Below are 12,282 nucleotides of genomic sequence, written 5' to 3' on the forward strand. Positions count from 1 at the left end.
GACGTTCAGGAAGTTCAGGACATTCAGAGACGTTCAGGACATTCAGAGACGTTCAGGACATTCAGAGACGTTCAGGACACTCAGAGACGTCAGACATCTGACTTTCACTAATCCAAGGTGGATTGAGATCCAGCAAACTGTAAAACATCCCTCATATTTAAAATGTTTGTAAAGTAATTAGGAAACATAGCAACTGCCAGGAAAAATGACCTTCCACAGTCTGGGCATCAATAAGGCGGTCGGGTCAAAACCTTTAGCTTAATATTACAAAATATTACTTTCTTGGGAAATTTGATTGAAGACAAATGTTTTTCCTCGTGACTTTGAGGATAAAGTTATTTCAGAATTAATTTTTTTCATGGGGTGTCCATGCATCCTTAGAAAGTTGTAAATTAATTAACTTAAAAAGTAAGTTAGCCTTTAATATGTTAATTCCCAGGTCTTAAATTTGTTTTGACAGGACTATTTAAGTCCATATATTCTATGTATTTTTTATGACAGGATTTTTCTCTCAGACAAAAGTTTGAGTCGTATTCAGAACTGAAATGCTTTCTGTGACTCAAGTCGAGATGGTTGAAGCTACTGCTAATTAGCTGCTAATACACCCTTGATAGCTTTTTTGCTTCTAATGTGTAAATGCAAATTTATTGCCAGTTAGTTTGACGAAATTGGTACATTTGTGTGGAGAAACAGGTCTTAAATTTCATTCATAATGATCTTAGAACAGTCTTAAAAAGTCTTAAATTTGAATTGCAAAACTGATTTAGCAAAAATGGTCAAACTGTGAAAGTTTGTCAGAACTTATTCAAGAAATGTGTTTCCGTTCCTCCTTTTATTGCATCAATTATTTTCTGGAGAAGTCAAATCAAAAACACTTCAAATGTATTTTGAATTTTGCCTTTTCCATCAACTGTTTTAAATTACATAATTCAAAATGTGCAGAAAACCCCCCTGATAGAAGAATGTCTGGAGAGTTAAATGTCACATATAAAACTGAAATCCCTGCTTCTGTCCCGCTGTCTGGGTCTTTATTTGTAGGTTTTAGTTAGGCCGGTGTTAGCGCGTGTTTAGCCGTGTTGGGGTTGTCTGACGTCAGAACGGGTCGGTACCTCGGTTTTCCGGTGGCAGTTGCAGTGGTTGTTGACGTGGAGCTGTGAGGACAGCAGCTCCATTCCTGGTAAATATTTCATCCAGTTTCTTTTTTATGAAACTCGGCACAAAGCACTCAGGCAGAGCAGAGAGCTCCCAGCTGCAGCAGGATTTGCTAAGGAGTTATAAAGTCACTTCTTTTCCTCTTTTCCTTTAGTTTCCTCACTAATTTCTCCTTCCACTTCTGTTTTCTTCTTCTTTCCTCTTGTCTTTCTCTTTATCTCCTATTATTTTTTGTTTTCTTTAAGTTTTGCTTTTTCCTTATTTGCTTGTTTTTCTATTTTCTCCTGAAGTTTTTCTTTCAATCTCTTTAAATTTTACTCCATTATCCACACAGCTTTCTGTTTTCTCTTCCATTTTTACTTTTTCCTGTAAATTTTCACTGTTTCTTTTTGTTCCTTTTCGTGTTTTATTCGTTCATATTTTAGACCTGAGTGATAAACTTGTCGTTCTTCCCTCCTTCTCTCTCTCTTCTGTTCCTCCTGAACCTTCCCACCGCTGATGGAGTTGCATCATTTATCTGAATTATTCAGAAACATTAAACCCACGCTCGTGTTAACAACGGAAACTCCACCATATTTTATTCATATGTACATAAGAACACAGCGACTGTAAGGACCCTAATGTTTAATTAAAGCTTCTTTACAAACTCGTTCATGGTTTTGTATTTCGTCTTTCCTGTCTGGTGTACAATGTTTGTAATTTTTTTTTTTAGCCTTTATGTGTGATGTTTAAACCATGTATCCGTTAGTTATCACCTCTTATTGTGGTGTTGCCTACCTCCAGCAGCCATTGGGTGAAAACATGTTACTTCACAGAAGTCAGTTACAGAAAACCCTTCCATCTATTGACTCACTATTAATGGTATTTTAGAAAGAAAAGTCAACATAACACAAATTTTTACTTTGGAAGGAAGTTGAATCCACACATATACAAGAAAAACATACAAACTCCATGCAGAAAGACCCCAATGTGGGACTTGAGTCTTGTATTTTCTTGCTGCACCCAAAACTTGCTCTTAAAATTGATTTATTAAATGATCATTTATTTAAGGAGAAAAGGATTAAGTTACATCAACAAAAGCCCAAAATTAATATACAAGATGTGTGAATATTGAGAGAAAATAAACTTCTATCTGGTAGTGTTAAAAATTAGAATTTTTATTGTACTTTTTGAGAAAAAATTATATATTTATAATTTTATAGTTCACAAAATTATATTTTTCTCCCAAAAAATTAATTACCTTAATCTTTATTGAAAGTTTTGCACACACAGTCTTTTTTTTCTTGGTCAGAGCTGCAACTTGGACCTGATTAAGCTCAAGAAACCAAAACAGCTTCACGTCTTTTTTTGGTGCTGACGTCAAAACATGCTGTGCTCTGATTGGACGCCTGTGTATCAGTTTAAAACACACCCCCGTCAAGCTGAGCGCCAGCTGAAAAGTCACAGCGCGAGCGCCACTCCGGGCTGCTGCTGGACACCTGTTGCCAAGGAAACTGAAACGGGCGGGAAAATTACCAGTTAATGACGTGAAAAAGGTAAATTACTTTTTGTTTTGCTTTGTTTACCGCCATTTTGATTTTTATGTTTTCAAAAAGTTTGGAATTTATATCCTACATTTTACTTTTTAAACACATTTTTAGTTTCTTGAGTTTTTTTTTTGTTTGTTTTTTTTTACTGTAAATATAACAATCTTATCTTATATCTATTACAAAAAAATAAGTTTAAATTTTAAAAAGAAAAACAGTGTTTTAGAAGAAACATATGGAATTATAGTCTTGAAAACATTTAATTTCTCATCCTACGCTATTTTTAGAACATGCTTAAATTTGTATTTTTGTGTCCATGAACTCTTAACTCTGACGTATGCAGTCTCAAACATGTATACGCTGTGTAAGGTTTTTTCATCAGCAGGTCACATGTGTTTTTGTTGTGTACACTGTTCTGAAGGTCAAACTCACCAAGAACAGACTTCACTGGTGTTTGTTGCAGAGAGTTTTAGTCTAAATATATCAGCAGCAGCTGATCTTCCATCAGAGTTTTGACCTGGCCAGGTAAAATATAGATCACATCACCAGAAAATGGGAGAAATTTGACATTTTCATATATGAAATTAGTTTCATATACAGATTTTAAACTCTAAAGTCAATTGAAATTGTTTAATTTGGATATTTTGAATTTTTCCTTGGGGGAATTACAGGTCAAGCTGAGTATTTATAGAACCGAGCCTGTTGTGGGTGACAGATAGAGAAAGGAAGGAGCCTCACAGCTATTTGTGGACCACAGTCATACAAAGTAGGATTAATGGTCACTGGAGTATCAGGAATGTAATTCATGTTAATGTCAATAATTTGGAAGATTTATATTACCAATCTGAGGCCAACAGCTTAAGCCCTCTTTCATCTTTCCCTAAATATGCAACGGTTGGAGACTAATAGACGGTCACAGTAATGACAGTGCCATAGCGTATATGTTTTTCAGAACTCTGCGTGTTGCCCAGGTTTAATTTCTACATCTAAAATCTCTGCAGCTGTTAAGGACAGTCAGTCATGTCGTCTCCTGTGCTGCTTAACCTGCTGCGCTGCGCCCGCTTCTCCTTGTGCAGACAAACCCTCTTCGGTCTGGAAGCCTCCACACAGTCTGGACAGGTGAATCCGTCTACACAGGTCTATTGGCTAGCAATTAACATTACTAAAATGGCATGACAGTAAACATTGACTTATTTCAACAAAGAATGTGGATCTTATTCTTCCTTGCCTCTACTGTAGCCCATAAAGGATAATATGAACACTCACGTTAGAGGAAACTTTCTAGCCTTTTGCAGTTGTAATAGCTTTCCTTAGAGAGCAAAAAGATAGGATGCAGACTCTAACTTCATCACTACATGTCAGAAAGTACTGCATTTGATCCTTGAAGAGTTAAGGTACCTTCAGTGTACAAAGATTTGCTGAATAGCTAGCTAGTGGTTGGTATTCACAGGGTACTTACATGGTACATACAGGTACTACTGCGTACCTTCTGGTACTTATGTGGCACCTATATGTGACATTTACATTTGCACACTTGGATGGCTTCATAAGTGGTACTAAGGATTCTTGATTATTTATTGGCCATCGACAGGATACATGAAGCCTTCTGGGTCACTACAGGGATCGTATTCCCTTGCTTGTTGCCCAGTTCTTACATGCTACTATTAGAGCACCTGCTGAATACACTGCTGCAGAGTAACATTAGGGTTATCTGGGGTACATCTGAGATATCCGAGGAATAAAAAGACGAAAACCTAAAGTGTCCTTTTGGGATACCATAGGGTACCTGCATGGTACTATCAGATTTGACGTCTTACCCTCCTAATGCCAGTACTTACATGTTGCTACTATTAATTCAAACTTACTATACAGTATTTAAAGTTTATTTTCTAAATATTTGCTGAATGCTTAAGAAACTCGTACTGGTTACTTTTGGACCAGGTTGGTGGACCGTTGTTGGGGCTGGTGGGTGTGCGACGGGCCAGCGGGTCGATCAGGTTCGACAGTGATAGCAGTGGCCAGCCAGTGACCTGGGACTCGTTTGGTATTTGGGATAACCGGATAGAAGAACCAATATTATTGCCTTCCAGTATCCGCTATGGAAAACCCATTCCACAGGTAAGCTGGCCATTGGATTAATGAAGAAATGGTTGAAGTAATTTCTAATTAGAGTTAATAAAACAACATTTAAAAGGATGGATGTACAAAACAACGTGAAAGTGAGGATAGCTTTGTTGGTGTATTCCTCTCAGATCAGCCTGTCTCGGGTGGGCAGTGCGTCTGTTTTGGGTCTCCGGAAGCAGAATGAGGACCGGCTCCGTATCGCCCGTGTCCATGACAACCTGCTGTACTTCGCCGTGTTTGACGGTCATGGCGGCCCGCATGCTGCCGACTACTGCTGCACCTTCATGGAGAAATTCATCAGGTTGAATGAATTTTCTTCAGTACTCTTTAAAGGCAGACATCTTAACCAACACGTTTCATAAACTCTCGGGTTTCTCGTTTTAGAGACGCTTTGGAAGAAGAAGATGATCTTGAGAAAGTTTTAAAGAAAGCTTTCTTAGAAGCTGATAATGCTTTACGCACACACCTGAGCTACTTCAACAACGGTAAAGCTCTGTGCTAAATTACTTACTAAACGAGTCCTATTTTTTAAAATGAACCTTTATATTAGGCATTATAATCTAATTCTGCACTGAACTTTGAATTGCTGGGCAGTAATGCTTCAATCTTTGCCTCTCTTCCATCCCAGACTCAGTTCTGAGGTCAGGAACAACAGCAACAGTTGCTCTGCTACATGACGGCATTGAGCTGGTGGTTGCCAGCGTTGGTGACAGTCGGGCGATGCTGTGCAGGAAGGGACATGCCAACAAGCTCACCAAAGACCATACACCAGACCGCAAAGACGAGAGGAAACGGTACCTGAGTCCTTTTAGTACTACTGTGGTACCTACCTTTAAGAACGTTCTATGCAGTCTTTTTAGTACTTATTTGAGGACTTACTATGTGCCTGTGGGGTACTTACATCATATCAACAAGGTATTTATAGAGTACTCAAAGTATTAATGGCATACCTCCAGGCCACGTATGAAGTATCAATAGGGTATCTATATAATTTTTACTGAGTTCCTTTGAAATACCTACAGAGTACTTAAAAAGTACCAATATAGTTGGTTTTAGTTGCTACTTATTGGATATCAATGGGGTACTTCCAGGACTCTTATAAGTTATCAAAGGAGTGGGATGCTTGCTGGGATACCAACAGGGCATAAATGAAGTACCAATGGGGTATTTATGGGGTGCCTGCATATTAGGGTTTATTCCAACTATCAGACCCTTACTAGATGCTCACACCTGACACACATGATGCTCAAGGTTGCAAAGAGAGTTGCGAGCATTGCAATGAAAGAAGAGAAACTTAGGACTAGGGGAAAATGATTGATGGTAACTGACATCATCTTCAGAATATGTTACAGTAATATTCCCATCAATAGTAGAAAATGTACTGGGTACTAACTGGCTTGTTTCCACTTAGCGGTATGGCAAAGATTGGTGCGGTTTGGTGTGCCATTTTGTAGCATATCCAGGAGATTGTTTTCACTAGTTGGACTCTCACTAACAAGGCATAGTTTAACGAGGCACCAGCGGTGGGAAGTAACTTAGTACAAGTACTTCGTTACTGTACTTAAGTACAATTTTCGTGTATCTGTACTTTACTTAAGTAGATTTAATAATGAATACTTTCTACTTTTACTCCACTACATTTTACAGTGAGTATCTGTACTTTCTACTTCACTACATTTCTACTAAAATCCAAGCAAAAACGTGACTTAGTGTCTGTTGTCACCCATCGCCTCCACCTTTACGCACGCGGAGCTCCAGACATGCGCAGTGGTTTCCTCTGAGCGGGAGAAGATGTCTGTCTAATCGTCAGTAATATAATAGCGCTGCATAAACCATAAGATATGGTGACATGTAAAATAAGCAACGCTTCACTTTCACAGAAGGTGAAGGACTTACTTCAACTTTTAGCGTCACTTGGAAGGAAAGCTTAAAGAAAGGTGAGATCTGTGGACGTGATGCTAGCAAAGCTAGCTGTACAGACACATGTAGCATCTGCGATGAAAAAAAGTTGTCACTTATGCGCTGAATTATTGTGTGGAGGTGTTGACTGAGGTGTCGCATTTATGGGACAACGCTGTGACCAAAGTGCAATATAGTGATACGACATTCAGGAACGATCCGATTCTTCTGGACGGATCTTTACTGATTAAATTTATTTCAGGTCTAAGTTTTTAATATCTAGGTGTTTTATGGGATTGTGGATCTTTCAGATCAATTTGAGAAGCAATTTTGAAAGTAAAACTTACTTTTTTTGTGTCACGTAGCGGGGTGCTGGTCTTGACTTGGTCTTGGGTAGGTGGTCTTGACTACAACTCCTCGGTTGCATGTCCTCCCCCACCCACCTTCTTTCCATCCCCTTTCTGTTGGATTTCTTTCAAAATAAAAGCCACTAGTGGCAAAAAAAGTGAAGTTCATGGTATGTTAGGACAGGAGACAAGATGTTTCCATCCCTGAAATTATGATGCATAGAATCACATATCTAAGTCTAAACTATGTTACAGAGTAAACATGATAAAAACATGCTTTATCTGTGGCATTGTTCATTAAAATGGCATATTTCTGATATATTAAAATTAAATACAATCGGTTCACTTAATGATATTGTATTAGCAATTAGGTAATGCATTCAGCAAGTACTTTTACTTTTAATACTTAAGTATTTTTAAAAGCCAGTACTTTTTTACTTTTACTTAAGTACAAATGTTAATGTGGTAGTTTTACTTTTACTTAAGTAAATTTTTTGAGTACTTTCTCCACCACTGCGAGGCACTTATAGCCTTGTTTGTCTAGTGCAACAACAAATGTGATGGACTAGTATGTTTCGTGTTTGTCGCAAGAAGTGACGTTTCTCTGTCCTCCAGTCAATGGACGGTGTTGTGTGATGCCAGTAACTCTGCTCCAACCATAACATTGTCCTGTGGACCTGCAACTGAACAGGGCCCAGGATTGGTGTGGAACAGGTGGGGTGTGTGGTCCACTGGAAACAAACAAAATACCAAACCAAACTGCACTGACCCGTACCGTACCAATAAGGTAGTCATGGGGTATCTCTGAATATTGACAGGGTGTAATCATGAACCCGAACATTCCTAGTTCTCCACAGTTACCACTGACCATCTGCAGGATTCTAGGTGGTTGATAGTTGATAAATAGTAGAGAAGCCTTAAATCTAGAGATAAAAACTTAAAGTCAGTTTTAGAACAAAGACCAGTGGAATGAGACCAACTTTGAAGTTAAAGATGTTTTTATGTTGAGGTTAAGAAACCAGCTGCAGAGTTTTTTACTGCAGACAGACGACTGATCAAACTCCCATATCCAGGTTTGAGCTGGTCCAACTCCTACACTTTAAATCACAAGTTTCAGCTAAGCCTTTATGGTTTCAGTTCAATTAAATGCCTCTGCTACTCTGTTCACTTTTATTGTTCACTAGTTTTTGGAATTTATTGTAAGGCGCTGCAGCTTTAGAGCAAACAGAGCAGCAGGACGGTTCAGGTTCCCAAACAGTCGGTGATCAGCTTGTTTGGTATAAATAGTGTGGAAGTCGGCATTCATGAAGCTCATCCAGGAACTGAAACTGGAGCAGAGCTGCAGGTCGACAGGTTTGGGATTCCCTTCAGCTAAAAGCAGCCGGTGTTATCTAACAGCAGAGCTTCATCTGGCTGTGGACATTAATCAGTGGGTTACCGTTTAGTGCAGGTTAAAACTCAAATACTATCAGATACACTAAATAAAACTTTATTTTTAATTAATTCATTAGATCCAACTTCAAATGATATAAATTACATTTGCTTCTATAACTGTGGGAAGTAAAAGCTGTATAGCGTCTGACTTGCTGAGGAACTTGCTTTCTGCAGGATTATGTAACATCTGATGAGTTGATGGAAATCAGTGTGTAAAATTTCCAGTGCCACCGTCTTTGACCTGGTCCAACTCCTACAGTATCCGTAACAGGACACCAGCTGGTCGGCTTCAAGTGGAGCTTTATTTTTTAAGGATGGGTACAGTGAACTCCCATCTATTCACGGTTCATTATTTAAAGATTCACTGATTCTCGGATATCTTGGTGGAATATAACTCCAAAATATTTGCTGAAAATTCACTTATATAATGTAAATTGAAAAACCTAGAATCAACGGTACTTGGAAAAGCAGCAAATCCTGGAGTTCTGTTCATTTTCCTGGATGGTAATTACCTAGATGATACCCTGAAGAACGGAGATCAGGAAGGCTGTGGATGTAGCTTCAGCTGTAGTTCTAAGACGGTTTCCACTCTGTGTATCAATGAATGTTGAAGCATGTTTGGTGTTTCGATGTAAAATTAATCATATTAGATGGATCAGGATCCATCTTAGACCTGCTTCTTTCCTGCATGTAAAGCACTTTGAACTGCCTTGTTGCTGAAATGTGCTATGCAAATAAACTTTATTGATGTGCTACTGGTTGAAGACCCAAGAACAAACCCTGAAAGTGCTTGACCCAGTTTATTAAAGTCCCTGTAGAGAGGGGTGTCTTGGTTTCCCTATTGGACCCCAACCTCAGATAAGAGGAGCCAAAGTGACACACAGCTAGAGAGTTAAATATTCAAGCAGCTGGTCCAGCCTCGTCTGGTTCTACAGAGAAATTAATTGATCCTGTTTGGTTTTTGTGTTCAGGATCCAGAAGTTTGGTGGTTTCCTGTCGTGGAACAGCGTCGGTCAGGCAAACGTTAACGGGCGGCTCGCCATGACGCGCAGCATCGGAGACTTCCACCTGAAATCCAGTGGCGTCATCGCAGAGCCGGAAACACGTCGTCTCTCTGTGAGTCCCGGTCCAGCTTCGTCTGATGTCTTAGTTTCAGATTGGTTTGGATCTGTGGAGTTTTTTTTACCTGGCTTTGTTGTTGTTAGGTCCATTATTCCACTGGACAATCAGCTTATATATTCATGATCTGTTTCTGCAGGTCCAACATGCCAATGACTCCTTTCTGGCTTTGACCACAGACGGCATTAACTTCCTGTTGAGTGACCAGGAGATCTGTGATGTCATCAACCAGTGCCAAGACCCGACTGAAGCAGCAGAGATCATCTCTCAGCAGGTAAACAGCTGAAATCTACCAGGCAAACTCAATGAACTGTAGAGAAAACAGGATCATCTCTGAGATAGGGACTGACATCTGATATTAAGTCTTAGATTAGAAGAAAGATGATTAAATTAAACAATAAATGCCCTGGTCAGAATTCATAAATGTCAGATATATGATCATATTAAAGGCATTTCAGTGACTAATAGATGTGAATACTGCCTAAATAAGTGGATAAAATGTATTTCAGGCGCTGCAGTACGGCTCAGAGGACAACGCCACCATCGTCGTCATCCCGTTTGGCGCCTGGGGGAAACACAAAAGCTCCACCAAAATCTACAGCATGAGCAGGAACTTCGCTTCGAGCGGCCGATGGGCGTAGACGGAAACATGCATGAAGCACGACAGAACTCAGCCGATTATCTTAATCTGACTTTAAGTAACCCAGAGCTCCTTAAATTATTTATAACAGCATCATAACGCATCCAAACAAACATCGTCATGCTTGTTCCCAGCTGAGCAGTGGACTCTGTAAATAGTGTAAAATAATGAAGGTTGTACATATAAAGAGACTTACTGCAGTGTTTGTTGCCTTTGTCAACTTGGTATCAGTGTTTTGCATTTAGAGAAAACATTTCAGTGTATTTCCTCTTTCAGTCATTGCTGTCATCCTGTAAATGTTTAATGAAACTCCAAAATATCAGCGTTTTATCAAATAAGAAGCTCCGTTTGGTTTTAAATTCATCAAAAAGAGGGAATATGTTTGAACTCCAGGAAAAACCATTCGAGAAAGCAACCTGTTTTGTTACCAACAAACCTTTTAAATTCTGAAATATTTACCAACGTTAGAAGTTTGACTTGATATTATCGATGCTCATCTTGACTCCATTGGTCCTTTAGAGTAATAAAGTTCAACCAGTCAAACATAAATGTTACTGTTTGTTTTCTTCAGTTGCATTAAACCAAGTTTGTGTGAAATCAGTCAGACTTTGGTTTTTCATTTGAGGTTTGCAGTTAGAGATTAAAGTACCAAAGAGTTTAGTTGGTATTTTGTCCAATTCCTTGTCTTTCTTATGTCTGAAGGAGTCAAAGACTCAATTCTCTAATATTCTCTGTTTAAACGTGTCACGAAAAACTGAGTAAATTTAGTTTCTTCCTCCTTCACAATGTCTTTGAAACTTCGTGAAAATGTATTGACATTCCTAGAACAGATGGGATCTTAAAGGCATTGTGTGTTTTCTAATGTCTCTGGTGAACTTTTCTGCACTAATGGTCCCAACACAAAGTGGAAATGAGCTTTTAAACCCCATAAGTCACTCAAAAAGCAAACTGGAAGTACAAACATTAAAGTGTGACGAGGCTTTCATTACCTGGTCAGGGTTGTAGACAAACAGGGTCATTCAGATGAGAGACAAAGCATCAGAATGAGTTCAGGTAAACTCATCACTACAGGCAAAGGTTTGTTTTTATTGGTTTATGTTCTGCTTAGTGGCCTTTATTGACAGTCATCTGGCAGACAGGGGAAGTTTGGAAGTAACTCTGGTGGCTGTGTCAAGGATTATTGCCTCCATATCTGTGAAGGATCGTCTGCCACTAAATCATGCACTGCCTCACAGGTTACTATTGTTATACTGTCCATTTGGTATTCCCTTTGGAAGCCAAGACTTGAAGGACAGCAGTCACGTTCATCAAGTCACTGACACTGCAAACCGTCATCAACAGATTCCTTCAGAAGATGTTGACAATGAACTGAGTAAGCCGCCTAACATCAAGCTCTGACCTGGAATACCGCAGGGACAGCTGGTGAAGGGGATGAGAGGAGACTGGGCTTGAAACAAGCCAGATATCAGGATATCTGGAGGCCACTCATCATTAGCCTCTGAATGTCGCATCGCCCGGCTTTGGGACTTCTTCTTCCAAATAGTTATCTTTCCTTATGATCTATTTGTGGGGAACAGCATTCAAACTTCTGCCTTTTATTGGTCATTAGGGCCAAACATAAATCACAGTCTAACAGTTAAACATTTGGCCCCTGGCTGCTTTCACAAACTGTAACCTGCTGTTTTGGAGTCATGGCTTGTTCCCGGTTGAATGGCCTGTCAGTCCATGTTGCTTCTGTGGATAAAGACTTTCCCTTACCAACCGCAGCCAACGTATCGGCAGTGTGTCAGACTGCCAATATGTCGTACTGTCACACCAAAACATGTCCATCTCTGGGTCACAAAAGTCGATTCCTTGCTCAAAGGTATGAAGGCTGGACTTTCCAATGCTGACTATATCGATGTTTGAACAGATAAACCTTGAACCTTCAGATCTCTACAAGTGGTACCAGAGCAGGAACCAGATCTCTGGAAGTGGTACCAGAGCAGGAACCAGATCTCTGGAAGTGGTACCAGGGCAGGAACCAGACCTCTGGAAGTGG

The 12,282-nt window shown here is 39.5% G+C and overlaps 1 protein-coding gene across 1 annotated transcript; it reads left to right on the forward strand.

The window, feature by feature from the left end:
- The first annotated feature begins 2,575 nt into the window (after positions 1-2,575).
- On the forward strand, positions 2,576-10,845 carry ppm1ka (protein phosphatase, Mg2+/Mn2+ dependent 1Ka). Its single transcript, XM_007571793.2, has 9 exons — positions 2,576-2,687; positions 3,680-3,797; positions 4,620-4,796; positions 4,931-5,103; positions 5,187-5,287; positions 5,431-5,596; positions 9,454-9,598; positions 9,741-9,875; positions 10,111-10,845. The coding sequence occupies exons 2-9, from the start codon at positions 3,699-3,701 to the stop codon at positions 10,240-10,242; spliced, it is 1,128 nt and encodes a 375-aa protein (XP_007571855.1). The 5' UTR covers positions 2,576-2,687; positions 3,680-3,698; the 3' UTR covers positions 10,243-10,845.
- The last annotated feature ends 1,437 nt before the right edge of the window (positions 10,846-12,282 follow it).

Source organism: Poecilia formosa, unplaced genomic scaffold (assembly GCF_000485575.1).
Source record: "Poecilia formosa unplaced genomic scaffold, Poecilia_formosa-5.1.2 Scaffold288, whole genome shotgun sequence".
Taxonomy (NCBI): domain Eukaryota; kingdom Metazoa; phylum Chordata; class Actinopteri; order Cyprinodontiformes; family Poeciliidae; genus Poecilia; species Poecilia formosa.